Genomic DNA, 16,983 nt, shown 5'->3' with positions numbered 1-16,983 from the left:
GAGCGGCTGAATAAGACCCTCGCCGACATGCTAGCGATGTACGTCGACGTCGAACACAAGACCTGGGATGCCGTCCTGCCGTACGTAACATTCGCTTATAACACGGCGGTACAAGAAACAACACAGATCACGCCATTCAAGCTGGTCTACGGCAGGAATCCGACGACGACGCTCGACGCCATGCTGCCGCACGTCACTGATGAGGAGAACCTTGACGTCCGTACCTACCTCCAGCGCGCCGAAGAAGCCCGACAGCTCGCCCGCCTGCGGATCAAGAACCAGCAGAGGACCGACAGCCGACACTACAACCTCCGACGACGCTTCGTCGAGTACCAGCCCGGTGACCGTGTTTGGGTTTGGACCCCTATACGCCGACGAGGACTGAGCGAGAAGCTTTTGCGTCGCTATTTCGGACCGTACAAGATCATCCGACGTATTGGCGCACTGGAATATGAGGTCGTGCCAGACGGTATTTCGCTATCACAGCGGCGCCGCTCACGACCTGAAATAGTCCACGTTGTGCGACTCAAGCCCTACTACCAGCGTTAATGAACTTTGGGGCTTCGCGACTTTGTTTCTTTTTGTTGCTGCTTATGTTTAATAAGTGTCCTTTTGTGTTTCGCTCTCTTATCTTTGTAGCATTGGGACGATGCTTTTTAAGAGGGGGGTATTGACACGTGTACTTATCTTTATCGGGCGACCACGTTTCACAACTGTAATCGCACAGCGAGGCACGCGCCTGCATGTATCCGACGTTTCTGGAAAGTTATCGATGCTTCTACCCGGCTCTCTGTTGTCGCCGAACCTTGTGTTATCTGATTTCATTGCGTAACGCGAATGGTGTAGAACTTTGTGGAAGGCACGCGGGTCCGAACGATTAGTCTGGAACATTCGACGACTGTTCTAAAAAAGCCGACGCGCTTGGCCCGCTGATCAGATTTTCGACGATCGCCGTGCGTGTTCGCCGCTATCGTTGCGCTATAAGTGTAGCCTGTTTTGTGGGTACAGGTTCGCCCAATAAAAGTTAGTTTTCTTGTTCACAGTATTGCTACTGTCTTATTCAACGTCACCACCACGTGACAATATGATAGTCCCTTCACTTGAGGACGATGCCGGAGACGTCCGTCTTGGACGGCGGCGCTTGACAGGTATGAGAGCATCCGATCTTCCGATCTTGAGTCAGAAAGCTCGGAATCAGCTGCGTCGGACCTTACTGCCGAACTGAGCCGCTTCCGAGCCGCGGGCGGTCTATGCTGACTGCCAGACGCGTCCAAAACCACATCTTCCATGGCAAGCTCCGCGGGGAGAATCTCGCAGCAGAGTAGGAGACTTCAGGGTTCTGCACAAACGTCGTTGCCTGTTACTGATGCCCGAAAATAACATAAATAGAGAAAGACTGCAGCACAAGAAGAAAACCAGCAACCGAGCACAGTAACTTCGTCGTCGTCCTCTCCGAAAACACGTATCCCAACCATTAATCAGTTAGTAGAAGGGCCCTATGAAACCAGACGGAAAGGTCTATTACACAGGTTCTACATCGGCGGCTCTTGCCCCGTCGGTGTAGTGCTATGGCTATAGTGAAGGGCTCCCTCGCTATAGTCGGTGCCTAGTGGAAAACAAGGAACTCGCGACAAGTGAATAAAACTCAGTTGACAGTTTGCGCTTCACTTGTCGCGATCGTTTCGTTCCGTTCCCCAAATGCTGGCTCATACCCACTATACCTCGGGGGGTTGGCCAAGAAGCAGGCGGTTTCAAACATACTTATTAAAATTAAAGCAAAAGTTAAACTTGCAGAGCAGATTGTGGGTTAAAAATATAATATAGAATATAGGAAAAGTGCAGTTAAGAATTCATACATAAAATAATTTAACTTAAAGAAGTGAGATAACAGGAATAATTGAACATTTTTCAAATTCAGCACGGTACTCCCAATCGTCTTGGCGGAGAGCCAATTTTCGACTTTGTTTTCATCGGACCCGCTGAAGTCGCTGGCTCTTGTTGACGCAGCCAGCCAGAACAAAGTAGTATGGGCAAGGCCGGCGGTGGTGTTTGGCTGGCGTCGTCAGTCACGATTAGGGGCAGTTCCAGCGGCCAGCAACGTCCACCGAGCTCAGTTTATTAACTACCAAAGAGCTACCCACAGAGAAGATCGCCTAAACCACGGTTCACTGTACTGTCAAGTTCCGAGTGTGCGTGCGAGCTCTGCCCTCGGGCAAGGCGTTGACGGCAACAACGCACGCCATTCTTCGCTTCATGCGCTCGTTTTCCACGATCTGCGTGTGTCACTGTGCCTGCCGCGGTGCCATAAAAAAAACAAAAAAAGACGAAGCTTTACCAACTAGGCCTTTTTAAGCTCCGTTTTCTTAAACGTGAGAACGTCAGCGGAGTAAATACAAAACCAATTTGTAGTAAAAAAAAGTGATCTGTAAGAAGGCACTTGGACAAGCAGCCAAACTTTTCCTTAAACTCTGTTTTCTTCATCTTCAGGGTTCGACGGCTGCCTCAATTTAATATTTCCAGAGCTGTGCAGTTTTGCCGCAGCTACATTGCAAGAGGCAATGCACTTCGTAAGTCTAAAGAAGCATCTGGCAACTTGAGTTGCTGGAAAGCCTGTCTCTGCTGCGCTTTCTGTAACATGTCCTTTTGTAGATCGTAAAATTTTAATATAATTTCGTTTAAAATGTGTTTGTTTTCCTGCTTTTTCTCAAATCTTGTTATTTATGACTCCCAACGACTTAGGCATTTCATTTAGCATTGTGTAGCCATTCCCATTCACGGTATGTGCCATAATTGAAGGAATTGCTCTTTTAACGTTTTATGAAAACATAAAAAATAAACATTGGAATTGTCGCGGTTTGCTCGCAACGGTTTCCCCCTTTTGACTTAGTTAATAAAGCAGGGTTAAAAATATAAATTGTTGCAGTAGACGATACCTAAATAAAACAAGAATATGTAGCAGCAATAAGAGTAAAAGTCTATATAAAAAAGTTCCGACTGTAACAAAGTCCGTGAACCTCTGGGGTACACAATTCTCAGATGAAAAATGAGGTACACACAATGCTGTAGCCTCAATGTACGTCGCAAATGTCACCGTCTGCAAAGAAGCGTTGAAGTGATCTCATTGCTTTGTGATGCAGTCCAAATTTGGATAGGCATGGGCCTAATACTTTGTCAAGTGAAAAAGCCCGATGTGAATCAAGCAGACGGAGCTCTTGTGGGAGTAAGCCCAAAGAATTAGAGACGCCACACGGATGTTTTAAGCAGTGGGGGGGTTCATCGAACAAGCGAAATCCTGGATGTCCAACAGGGCTTCATTCAACGGGTGCGGCGTGCGGCCAAGGCCAGTGGAATCCCGGAAGGAGGAAGCAACCGGCCAAGCTCAAGAGCAACGCTTCCTTTATGAACACATTAAAGTTTTCACTCACTCACTCACTCACTCACTCACTCACTCACTCACTCACTCACTCACTCACTCACTCACTCAATCTTTATCGAGGCGCTCTCCATGCGTAATGTAACTGGGACAGTCGATGAGTAGATCGTATACATTCTCGCCTTCGTGGACCCACGAACGTGTTGGAAATGTAGCAGACTTGATTTGAAATAAAAGGAACCATGTCCGCGTGTTGTTTGCGATAATGATTTCTATATTATGGCACTTACCCACAACGGGAGCTTGGACAAGGAGGTTATTGTTGAGTCAAAATCTACGTAGCGTCATCTTCGTCACCGCGCGTCCACATCACATATCATAGCCATCGCCGCTCATGTGCGCGTGGCTCGAGTCGCGAGCAGCGAGCGCATTTATACTGAAGGACGGTTGCCAGTGCTCGTGTAGAAGAGGAGGGAAAAGAAGACCTCGTCCGTCCGTCATGCAGCCTTATCCGCTTTACATGTGGTATGCTCCAGAACACATAAATGTTGTGCCAATCAGACAAGCCGTACCGACGCCTGCGCTCCAAGAACGGCCGCTGCGTTCGGGGATACTGAAGTCGAGTACAGGAATCCCGGATCCAGGGAAAGCGCAACCTGCAAAGACCCTACGCTTCCGACTGGAGCCTACAGCCATAGGACAGGCCAGCTCCGGAGTCGGGAGCGTAGAGTTGGCGGAGACGTCGAATGAAGCGTGGTCGACCGCGCTGTCGTCCACCATAACCGCCGAGGACGAGCCACCGGAAAGCAACGTAGCGACTCCGCCGCCGTCGCCGTCGGAAGATTCGGAGGAATCGGAAGTTCCGACAGAGGTCGCCAAGCGCGGATCGTCGTCGCATTCCGAGAACCGCGGTAGTGCGTCCTCCGAGATCAGCTCTGCCAAGTCGTCGTCGACCAGTGGCCGCGGAAGCAGGAAAGGCCTTGAGGTGAGCGACGAAAAGAGTGAATTTCAGGGCAGCTGGAAAAAGCGCGCGAGGCATTGGATCCCGGAGGAAATCAGGCAATACTTGACCGGCCTCGCCTGGCTAGGCGACGTCGGCCCCGGCGGCGGCGCGAGCGGTTCGTCGCTACCCGCCAGTCGATCGTCGAGCGGGGAGTGGAGCTCGCTCGCCGAAGAGGACGTGGCGCAGCGCGCTGCACGCAAGAGGTACGCCGCGTTTACGCTGCTGGCTGGACTGCTGATGCTTATGGTGGCCGCTGTGACGGCGAGCATAGAGGGGAGCGCGTCTCGATCCGACCAGAGCGTCATGCTCGACCAGGACGGCACTTCGTTGCCGATCCCGATCGAAGAAGAGAGCGCGAGCGTGGTGGCGATGGGGCCTCGCATACACGACGGCGGCAGCGACGAAGGAGCCAGGATCGCCGCCCGCAGCCACGATGACGGAAGCTATACGACGCAGCAGATAGATGGTCCGACGCGTCCTGGGAAGTTGAAAGACGTCACCGCCGTGGCCAACGACGGTGGCGACGGACACGTGGTTGGTGACGTTCAAGAAGTCACCGACTACTGGCGAATGGATGAGCACGCCAACCCATCGATTTCGCTGAGGCGAAAGGTAGGTAAGGGCATGGAGCGAGGCTTTAAATTTGTCTGCGCGAAAAAACGAGAACAGAGGAGAAAAAAAAACTATGCAAGTCCAACGCATATTTTGGTGTCTATGTGAAGCGAACCTTTCGTGTAGCGGTTACTTAAATGCTAAACAAGTAAACGCAGTGCGTGCAATTATATTTATTGTCGTTTAGTCAAATATGCAACGTGTAATCTGATGCTGTCTATGTTTATTCTATGAACTGGTCACAATTGTAGTCAGGTGTAATGTATATGTTTATGCGCTACATATCGTTCACAGCCTAAGCTGAAACGCAGACAACAGTTCGCGCTAATGGACACTACGACACTATGAGATATCGACGCAGTGTTGACACGAGCGAAAAATACAGTCGGTGGCCAACTCAAATTGAGGGTACTGAATGCTGTAAACTTTTGCTACTTACTTTAGCTTATTTGTGCGTTTGTAAACGCGCCATTTTTTCATGTATTCCTCCGATGCATGCATATTCCTTGGCTGTTTAATGAATTTAATGCCTACAGTCACTTATCGCTTAATCAGTAAGCGGCTAGCCGTGGTAACGGTGAGCGATTGTTGTTTAAGTGCCGTTTAAGAACAACTAAAATTTAGGAAGTGCTTTCATGGTCCGCATGTGCCGCACTCGTACTAGGAGGAAACGAAGTAACACAAAATTGGCTAGTATAGTACAGGAATATCACCAGGTCCACCTTTAAGCATATTCAGAAGCGGGGCGGCTTACTTGTTTATTTCTAAGCGCGACACGGACGCCGTACGCATGCATATCGTCGAGTTGCTTTGCTTAGTTGTCCGTAACGAAGCGTTTAGTCGTTGCTGCAGGATCGACAGTTTACAACTTTGTATCCTGGAAAACGAATATGTGCAAATACCACTAAGTGAGCGAGAACAGGGGCACATAGTTCAGGTCGCTGTTCGCGCCCAACCTGAGGTCTCAGGGCGAGCCTTCGCCAAAGCAGCTTTCCATCGGTTCTGAGTATACGCGTCTGTTGAAATTACTACCCATGGAGCCTTGACATATGAGCCTTTAACATAAAAATATCAATTTATTTCATCTGTTCTCTTTGAAATGTCGCAGGACTGCTGCTAACATGCCTCAAGCGTGTTTGAAGTTTACTGGATGGGGGTTAGCGGGGCCTGTCAATTTCCGTACTTTATTTTCTTTAATGAAATGACGACCTATCTGATTAATTTCTGGCACTTTTATGGCAAGATACCTAATACGTATGGCCTCACATTTTTCTTAAGTATGCCTGAAAAATCCTTATTTTCACTGCAAGCACAACGGTTGTGTGCTCACTCTATTTCATCAGCTATATGAGGCGCGCAGGTAACGTTTGCATTCTGCGTTGAAGGTATTCCGCCTATGTGAGAGACCGCAGGCCTAGGACGCAGCATATGCACGTGGTGGACCGATATTATTGATATAGGATAGATTGATGAGGTTCGGCGTCCAAGGGAACACAGGAGACTGTGAGGAATTCCTCAGCTGACAAATCCTTATGAACATTCACAGGTTTCTCCACCATGCCCGCGAAGGTCGGTGCATAATGATTTTTGCGTTGCCTCCCCATGAAAAAGTGGCCGCCGCTGCCGGAAGTCGAACCATAGCTACTAGGTCAGCGTTGTGGGCAGGAATAGTCTTGGGGTGGTCTGGGCACCACTTTAGGTAGGCGCATCGCCATTGTAAAGAAGAATTAGGTCGCCGACTTGAGTCGTAAAGCTGTCTGATCACGGTCTATTTGGCGTGGACAGCTATTAGCACTCGCGGCCAAAAGAGGCTGCTAAGTCGCAGCCGTCGATGCAGACTATTAAACACACATACTTGCTCTAGTGGTCGCCAGTGTGTTTACAGCCAAGCTGTTATGGGCTCATTCCAATAGCCGTTTCAGTTGGCGATGGTGTCCGCCGCCGCCGGTGTCCGTAGCAGCTATCGCCGGGAATAAGAAGAAAAAAACGTTCCGCCGGAACAGAAACCGGGCCCTCTGCGCGGGAATGAGCAGCTCTAGCAGTGCCACGCCAGCGCCTGCTAGCATGGAGTGGTGGTAACGTGCCCAATAAACACGCACTAGCGCGCGAGGAGACACGCGATTGGACATGCGCGCCGCGTAGCGTCGATATGTGCTCTCTTTGCATTGCAGTTGCGTATTATTTCACCAGGTGGCACGCCATAAAGCAGTTGCATAGGTAGCGATACAAGGTAGATAGGGAACTTAACTGCGTTAAGGACGAGACACCGAAGTAGAATAAGACCGGGCGAACGCGGACAAACAACGTCTTGTCTTATTCGACTTCGGTTTTCTCGTCCTTAGCGCAATTAAAGTTCCCTAATAATGTCTTACTCACTAGCCTCCCAACACACTCCCCTTTAGGTAGATAGAGAAGGTTCGAGAAAGAAAAGGTTGAGTTGTGCACAAATGCCAGAAGGGAAAAAAAACATGCATACCAGATTAAGTCAAGCTGGCAATGTGACTATGTCACCGCCTCGTTTCAAATGGGATGCCAAAAAATCATCATTATCACTGACATCGTATCGAGCCATTTGCCTTGCGATGTGAGATGCGCGCCACGTAACGTTTATACGTGCGCCCTTTGTATTGCAGTTGCATATTAATGCACCTGATGGCACGCCATGTAGCAGTTGCATAGGTAGCGCTAAAAGGTAGTTGGACAAATCTTGAAGCTTCAAGAAAAAGTTTATGGTGAGGTATAAAAATTGCCGTAATGAAAAAAATCCGGCAGATCCCACGCCCTGTAGGAGTCGATGTTATGCAAAGTAGTGTGCGGGAAGCCTATCAAGTGACACTAAAGGCTGATGCTAAGTCGACGTTGACTGTTTAAATACCCTTCCAGAAACCTCGGAACGCTTGTTTCGTGCCAAGAAAATACTTAGTTTACGAGACAACTGCATCTGAAGGGTCCAAATACTTTTATCGCAATTCAAATCTCCCGCCACCCAACCGGGAGAGTTGTGACGTTGCATACGCCATCACCACCCTTTGCTGCCGTCAAAGAGTAAAACGGCGCCCGACAGGCGGTGGTCCCTAGCCAAGACAGAGCGGCGGATTCGCCACTGCAGCTGTTTCTTGGTCAAGTGGCGTAGACCGTTCGGACATCCCACGACGTCACATGGAAGTTGAATTCTCTGCTACTTGCAATTTGTGCGAGTTTCTCGAGCCAGCGAAACCATCGCACAAACCACTGAAACACGAAACCGTGGGCGGCGCGGAGTCGAGCGAAAACGAAACCTTTCAACCGACCGCGTCGTTATCCACGGTAATTTCAATGAGTTCTTTTTATATTGTAAAAAGGAAATAGAACTCGACAAGTAGCATCTTATTTCGTCTTATAATGCAATAAAAGGATGTTTCTTTTGCAACGAGTTGTTGAGTACTAGTCACAGAGGAGTGCTTTCGTCATCGGGCAAGTACTTGAATGTCCCGGAGGACTCTCTAATAATGTCCTGCATTTACTTCAATTTCTCGATTATTAAGGCTCTGTTCGCGATAATATTGACGCCTTAGAGATTCTCGAGCACTAATCTATCACTTTAGCTTGACTTAATATTTGTCTTCAGTGTCCCTTTAACTAAACGACCATGGAGCACCAAGACGTAGACGGCTGGCTCATGACCTAATGACACCCATGTCATTACATTCATGTCGTGACCTAACGTTTTTGTTCGTCATACACTCTTGTCATGCTAGGCCATACCAAGTTAACGAAACGACCACGAGAGCTCCAAGACGTAGGCGGGTGTTTCATGACCTACATGACACGCATATCATGACATTCACGTCATGAGCTATCGTTTATGTTCGTCATACGCTCTTGTCATACTATGCTATACAAAGTTAACGAAACGACCATGAGAGCATAGAACGACAGAAAGCTAGCTAGTTGGTAAGGATTCATAGTGCAAAGAAGGGGTAAGGCGTGCAGACACGAACACAAGAGAAGTGGACAACACGTGTTATCACTTCTCTTGTGTCTGTGTCTGCACGCCTTACCCCTTCTTTGCATCATGAGAGCACCAAGACGTAGGCGGTTGTTTCATGACCTACATGACACACATATCACGATATTCATGTCATGACTTATCATTTATTTTCGTCATGCACTCTTGTCATACTATGGCAATTTAGGTGCCTACGAAGGTAACGAAACGACCATGAGAGGTCCAAGATGTAGGTGGCTGTTTCATTACCTACATGACACACATGTCAGGATATTCATGTCAAGACTGATCATTTATGTTCGCCATATAGTTGTCATACTATGCCAATGTTAGTACATACCAAGTTAACGAAACGACCATGAGAGCACCAAGACATAGGCGGCTAGATAGATACTGTCAAATTGGCTAACGTTCGCCAAGAAATGCCTCGCATTTAACAACATGTATAATAACATGGAATAAGTCAAGCAGGCTAGGTGTCTTTTTGCCACCAGGTCACAGGTTTGTTCCAGGGGGAATGGCGAGAAATCCCCATCATCATCATCACCATCATCTTCATTAGCATCGTGTCGTTCCACTTGTCAAGCGACGTGAGATGAGCGCCACGTAGCCTCGATACGTGCACACTTTGTATTGTAGTTACATATTATTACACCAGGTGGCATACCATGTAGCAGTCGCATAGGCAGTGATACAAGGTAGATAGAGAAGGCTTGAGGAAGAAAACGAAGATTAAGATGTGTACAAAAATTATAGAATGAAAGTATAGTGCCATTTGTCACGCGATGTGACGTGCGCGCCACGTAGCCTCGATATCTGCAAACATTGTAATGCAGTTTCGTTGTTCTCCACCAGGTGTCCCGACAGGTAGCAGTTGTACGTAGCAGTTGCATGCCCCGCGTAGCTGGACCTGGTTAACTCAAGCAGGCTAGGGGACCATTTGTCACCGCCCCTTTTTCAAAGGGCATGCCAATAAATCGTGTGAGCCACCAACAACATCGTATCGTGCCACGGATCAAGGGAGGCGACATACGGGCCGCGTAGTCCGAATACCTGCGTTTACAAGATCTTCAGTGCACGTTATGGCAGTTCCTCGCAAGGCACGAACCACTGCCGAAGAAGCGAATCGTAGAGAGCTACGCGCACGGCAGCAACCAGACAACTTTGGACTCGGCAGACCGCTCTGCAGAGAGCAGCACAGGCCGCAGCTCGCCGTCGACGTCCGACGGACAGTTCAGATCGTTCTCGTGAAAACGAGGCCAAGATACTTCGCCGTGAGGACCCCCTAGAGCGTGCTGCCGTAAATAGAGCTCCCGTGTAACCGCTCCTCCAGCATACGCTGTGACTTTGTTGCGGGAGCCGCGCAGGTCTATGAGTTCTTCGGTGAAGTGGAAAAGTTTCGCTCCCGTTCGCGCACTGCACATTCCCGTTAGATGAGGCCGGTCTACGCAAACTGCTCAGAGAGCCGTGAAATCAGTCTGCCCTGTACAGCTCCCCACTCGGCCGCCAACCAAGAACGTAAGTGGGCACGCACCGAACGCTCGTGTGGGTACCCTGCTGCCGGGACAAAATTACCTATTCGTCCTCGAGCTGGCGACGCGGAGCGCGTAGCGGTGTGCTGTGCTGTAGTCGTGCATGCAGGATACCAGTGTGTTCGAAATCCGCCATCTTAACGGCCGATGTGCCAGCGTCTACATCGTTCGCACCAAGTCTCGCGCGGTCGTTGCAGAGCGAGTGGAGCACTAGCTGGTCCGGTTATCTCACTTTCCCCTTGAGGCGAACATTTATCCGTTTACGCTGGTTTGTTATACAGGGTGTTCAAACTATCATGCACCAAGGTTTCAAAATATGTAAATGCCACGTATAGCTGGACAGAACCAAGGTAATGTTGTTTGCCGTCGCTTGGACATACTCAAATTATTTTTTGCATTCCGTCTAAATGCATAATAAATCAGCTTCTCAAGTATTATAATTAGATAAAAAGTGTCAATGAGGCAATTGTAGAGCAACATGAAAAACTCCCGATACCGCTTTCTGTTGCGATACAGTTGTTGCTAAAGGTGTTTTTCCGAGCGTGAAAGAAGGCCGCGAACACACACAAAGTGCCTAGAGCAGCCAGTCGCGCGGCAATTTTGCGTGTATTCGTAGGCTTCTTTCACGCCGGAGAAATACTTTCATGCAGCAGGTATCGAGCAACAGAACATTGTATCGGGAGTTTTCCACGTTGCTCTACAAATGTCTCATTGACACTTTTAATTTAGTAATATAACAGTTGATTAATTAAGTAAGACGCATTATCTAATTAGGCGGAATGCAAAAAAAAAGTAATGTGAGTATCTCCAAGCGACGGCAAACAACCATACCTTGATTCTGTCCAACTACGTGGCATTTTCGTGTTTTTAAATCTTGGTGCATCCATAGTTGGGACACCCTGTATATTCATCTCGACGTCCTACATCTACTACTTTCTGGCCCATTAGGGAGCATACACTTAGGAAGGCGCATTAACCCCGTTTTATTGGACGCATCACAAGTATGCTATGCGCAGTTAAGATTACGTAATGCGTTGCTGTTGTGTTAACGGAAACGCCGCTTGTATCCCTGTCGCGTTGAGGGTAGAGGTGCGGCCCTGATACGAATGCGACGAAGACACGGTGCGTCGTAAAGTTGGCTGCTCCGACTGCTGGAAATTGTTGGAACATTCTTTTGTAACTTTTTGGATGCGGTTGCTTGTGCGAAGTCGGGGGCCGCATGTAGAATCGTAACACTCGTCGGGAACGCGAAGTCGTGGCAGCGCGTTAAATTAACTGTGAGCGGAGGATCGTGGTAACGGTAAGCTAAAACACTCTGTCAGAGCGTTTGCAACACACTGGATTGCACTACGAGTACGATGCAAATATTGCGCGTCCCTTTCAGGCGCAGGTGCCGAAAGCGGGCTCCGCTTTACGCGCGCAGCCGGTAGCTGCGTCGAAACACCGTCGCTACGTCACAGGGACCAAAAGAGCCGCCATTTCCACGAGGGGTGTCGCAGGTGCCCCAAAGGGGGCGAGTGAACTGCTCGGCGGTGTTACTGCAGCGAGTGCGTCACACCGCGCTTCCCCAGGTAGGTGGATGGCCTATTTGTTACTGCAATTCTCAAATGAGAGTAGCAGTATTCTTTAAAAAAATATGATGCTGGTAATTTAAAAGCTAACTGCAACCAAATTTCACTTGGGCTAAATTTGCTGTGAATGAGTATAGTGTACCACTGAACCAACCTTGACAAAGCCGCAGGGTTGGTAGCAACATATGCTTTTGTTGTTTGCTGCCTTTGAAGAAAACCTAAGCATACGACGCGTGGACCTGGTGGTTGTCGCTATGACGTAAGTACCAGCGCTTCGCGTCCGGGATTTTTCAGTGCGCCGCTGGCGTCGCCTCATCTCGGGGGTCAAGCCGAGGAGCCATGGCTCGCTGCAGAGATCCCTAGTCGTTGTTTTTGTCAGCCGTGGAAGCGTTTGGATTTTGCACTGCGCCAATTGTTGCTTCGTCTCAGCATCGTATACCACACACCTAAGTTTCGTCCCTGCTGATGATCCTCCATGTCAGCGTCGTTCGTAAGGTGACGATTCCGCTTATTTCGCTCTCTTCACAAAATTAAAAAAAAAACTCTTAAAGGTCGCAGCTTTTTGCGCGATTGCTTAGACCAAGCTGGAATCTCACAAAAGAGCTCGACTGGTGTCGGAAAAGAGACTTCCAGGGGATACTTGCTAAGTGGCAGGACCGCGAGAACCGCTGTAGTGCTATGCAAGGGGACTATTTCGAAGGTGACATAATTTGAATACAGATAAATAGGATAGTTCCTTCAAAACAGTCAGGCTCGAAACATTTTGATACCACCTAGTACGTGTCATATTGCCTCATGATGCACAAGGCCAGGGAATGGAGAAGGAGGAGACGAAGTTTCTTCGGACCACACACCGGCCGACACATTGCATGCAACGTGTGATGACTGAACGCTAATTCATAATGAGCCTTATCGCAAACAGGATGGTACAAGAAGGAGACAGGTAGACGCGCTCGAGACAAGAACCACCGATATCCCGCTAATGCATTGTGCTGAACTCAACGTCAATCATATGTGTATAAGGTTAATGCACGACAACATTTAGGTGTCCATCAGATAATTGTATGTAAGGCGGCAAGATGGGCTAGTTGGTGGATGTTCATCTTTCCTGTCCACTTCTGCTGTCTGTGTGTTTTAGCGCAATACCCCCATCTTTACAAGCATACATGGAGATAATTCTTAAATTTTATGAAATTTTTAAACATCGCTAGTGGCAGATAGCATAATTCTTGTCCTTGACCGGGATTATTCGAAGAGACGGACATTAATAACACGGGAAATCGAAACACACGTTCAACTAATTAAGAAAAATTCACTAATTAACGTTTCAGTTACCTTACGGCACGCATTGCAATTCACAAATTTTAGCCTGTGAGCTTGCAAGACGTATCGACTCGAAATTAATTTCCAGGATGACACCAGTTTCGAGATATTATTTCCCAAAGTGGTGGAACGAAATACATAGCCGTTCCAGTTAGTTTTGGGCTTCATTATATAAAAGAGAATTTTGTGAAAAAAAGGAACCACCATGCATATTTTTACGGCAGGTTTATGGCGCATATCTCCAAACTGGCGTCAATCTAGAAATTCATTACAAGTCGACACGCCTTGCAAACTCACCGGCTACAATTCGCAACCGTAAAGTAACTAACTCAAAAGAATTAGTGGATTTTCGTTAATTAGTTGAATATGTTTTTTCGATTTCCCGTGCAAATAATGTCCGCCTCTCGAAATAATCCAACTCAACGTAGAATCGACTATACTCGTATACGAGTGTATTGAGATATAAGGCACGTGGAGAGCGTCGACACCTCCCAGAAGCACTGGCATTCATGGAATGGAAAGCTTACTTTTTGATATCTGACGAGAGCGTAAAACTGATGTTACAGTCTCTGGCCTCATTGAACACAACAACCCTTTCAATATGTCAATATTTTCTTCTTCACCCCGCCTATCTAGACGCGTTACGTTACACAGTTTGAGTCTTCAGCCGAGTAACAACGCTTATGGATAGCGACTAGTGCTATTTAACGGAGTGAAAGCCGAACGAGAGGCCACGCAACGTGAAAGAAACAAAAGGATTTTCAGGCGCATTTAAATATAAATATATCTCCCCCAGAAAAACGGCTAAACTTCGCGCACACTTTTTGTTCTTGATTACTTTTTAACTTAATTTCAGTGTATGTAGCACCATGTTGTAGGTTATGTTAATTGTATTAGCATCCATCTTCTTGCTGTTAAATATTACCTATACTGATTCACTGTTCATATTTTGCTTTTTGCGCTTATTTTTTCTGAGTACAAATAGATTTATCATTTCTTCGTTGCTTTGTAAAACTTATTGCTCGTTCTTGCATATCTTTTAGTTTAGACCCCCGACTAGCTTTTTTGACTATGGTTTTAAGCACTTTCGCCTATTTTTATGCATTGTAAACAAAAAGTGTAATGAAAGAAAAGTAAGAAAGGGAGACAGAGAGGAACCGAATGAGAGGTAGCAGTCAAGATGAGCAAGACACGTTTAGAGTATTAACGGAACAAGCAGGGAAGAGATTGACAGAACCACAGTCGTTACAGGCATAGGTAACGATAAAATATAGAGATGGAGGTTTTAAGGGAGAGAGAAAAGATCGATAACTGATAGGGAAAATGCTAGGCTGCTATGCGTGTATGTTATACTCATTAACTCAAGCACGTTTGTCGCTGCCTTGTTTCAAAGCGGATGCCAATAGAAATCGTCATGATCAACACATCATTATAATACTAATCGAAGGGAAGTAGCTGGTGTGGTAAGACGGAACGTAGGCGTAGGCCATGCATGCCAAGCTGTCAGAAGCAGCCAGACAGGCCAATGCTGAGCACAATGGTCCGGCCAAAATAAAGGGCCAGTAATATTTTTTTGGAGGGTGGGGTGGGGAGGGGTTGTTCCATTAATAAATGCTGAAGTGGAGGGTTTAGGAATCTGAAATGAGTGCACTCTACCGGGCGCCTGGATCGAGTACACGAAGTGTGCCTTATCGTGGATTCGATCCTGGCCGCGACCGCGGCCACGTTTCCGGCGGGGGCGGAATCCAAAAACGCTCGCGCCCCATGTGGTCAAAATTTAGCCGGAATCCCGACTACGGCGTGCCTCATAATTAGATCGTGTTGCCGATGCGCCCTGTCGACCTTTTATTACAGAGCCGACTTCCGGGGACCGCAAAGGCACGCTGATCGACGCCAGTGCCACCAAGTGGACTTCGATGACGACCCGTAAGAACACAACGGCGTCCCTTCAGGTCGCTGCGAAGGTATCGGGAATGGCCGCGGCTCGAGGACGCCTAACGAGCACTGATCCTCAAGCCCGAGGTCGCAAAGCCACCGGTGTGGAGGATTCGCCTAATGGAAGCTCGACTACAAGCACGATGGACAGCTCGCACTCGCGCTCGGCGGTACAACTTGTTCGGTTCCGATAAAGTTTACGCCTGGCTTGTTTAAACCCGGAAGCCGCCTTCTGGAAATGCGCACTTAAACCGACTCATTCAAGACTTTACGGCGCCTGCTTAAATTTTGTGGATAACGGCAATGTGGATTTACGAAAAAAAGTGTATACTCTTGTCGCATTTCGTTTAACGGGCAAATTAAGAAAAATGGCCGTTTGGCCTGAAAGGCGAAGCATCGATTGCGAAAGTAAATTAGTACACAGCTATACGAAGTAAGGATAGTAGTTTTATCGGCCGTATTCTCTTTAAAACGTTCGCTTACTAACTGAATTAACAAGCACGGTGTAAGCGTGCACAAACAAATATGAACACATGGCGCTCGATGAGCGTGGACACTCCCGGTCGAGACAGTGCAAGCAAGCTCGCCAGCAGCAGCGAACGAAGTGACCTTCGTGCGGTCTTCGCGTCAACGTAAGAGCGGCGAGAAGCCAGCGCGCACAAAGGTATGGGCCGTCTGCAGAACCAGTTCAAGATGAACGCGCGTGACTACGCGCGGCCAGGCCTGCAAAGTACGCATGTGGTACGCACTTGTTGGCGGAGTCGAAGCCGTCCTCCCCTCCTTTCCGCGCTGCCTCCCCGCTCTCCTCCATATTGGTGTGGAGGAGTTACGGAGTCGCCATCTGTCGGAAGCGCCTTCGTTGCGTAGTATGAGGGATCACGCGGCGCGCTCCTCATAGGTTTCGCTTATGGCGCTCAATAAAAAATGGCTGTGGCTTAGCTAAGGTTAAGCCCAGGATGCGAAGCATACTAGCCTTTATTTTAACGCGACAGCGTTAAGGAGCTCGTGTCGCAGAAAAGCCGGTGTCGTCGGCGTCGGCTCAGGCATGCGGCGCTTGCTCAGGCGCACATTTCGTTGTCGCGCCGAACGCTGCGTTGCTCGACGCTCACCGCGTCCGATGCGGGGGGCGACGCCGCGAGCGACGGCGCTAGTTGGAGCCCCGTTTCTTTTCTGTCGTGACGTCACAGTGTCACGTGGTATTCAAGGCGACACCGCCGCGCCCGAGGAGCTGGGTTGAGCTCTCGTAATATGCTTCGCATAAAACAACACGCGGCAGCCCTCCTGGACATTTATGTAGGTATACTCTCAAAACTAGGGAAGTCTGACTGTCTATATAATAATCTTGGGCAAACTGAAAGCACAGAATCATTTACAGACGCTCTTTACCGAATACGTACAGTGAACGCCATTGCGCGCGGTCGCTCTCCTCCATATTGGTGGGGAGGAGTTACGGAGTCGCCATCTGTCGGAAGCGCCTTCCTTGCGTAGTATGAGGGATCACGCGGCGCGCTCCTCATAGGTTTCGCTTACGGCGCTCAATAAAAACAACACGTGGCAGCCCTCCTGGACATTTATGTAGGTATACTCTCAAAACTAGGGAAGTCTTTGACTGTCGATATAATAATCTTGGGCAAACTGAAAGCACA

General features: G+C 48.4%; 1 protein-coding gene across 1 annotated transcript; it reads left to right on the top strand.

The window, feature by feature from the left end:
• The first annotated feature begins 3,787 nt into the window (after nucleotides 1-3,787).
• Nucleotides 3,788-15,665, top strand: LOC135908894 (uncharacterized). The gene is made up of 3 exons (XM_065440733.1): nucleotides 3,788-4,988; nucleotides 11,893-12,079; nucleotides 15,257-15,665. The coding sequence occupies exons 1-3, from the start codon at nucleotides 3,873-3,875 to the stop codon at nucleotides 15,529-15,531; spliced, it is 1,578 nt and encodes a 525-aa protein (XP_065296805.1). The 5' UTR covers nucleotides 3,788-3,872; the 3' UTR covers nucleotides 15,532-15,665.
• The last annotated feature ends 1,318 nt before the right edge of the window (nucleotides 15,666-16,983 follow it).

Source organism: Dermacentor albipictus, chromosome 1 (genome assembly GCF_038994185.2).
Source record: "Dermacentor albipictus isolate Rhodes 1998 colony chromosome 1, USDA_Dalb.pri_finalv2, whole genome shotgun sequence".
In the NCBI taxonomy this organism is placed as follows: domain Eukaryota; kingdom Metazoa; phylum Arthropoda; class Arachnida; order Ixodida; family Ixodidae; genus Dermacentor; species Dermacentor albipictus.
This window is presented reverse-complemented; position numbering and strand designations above follow the sequence as displayed.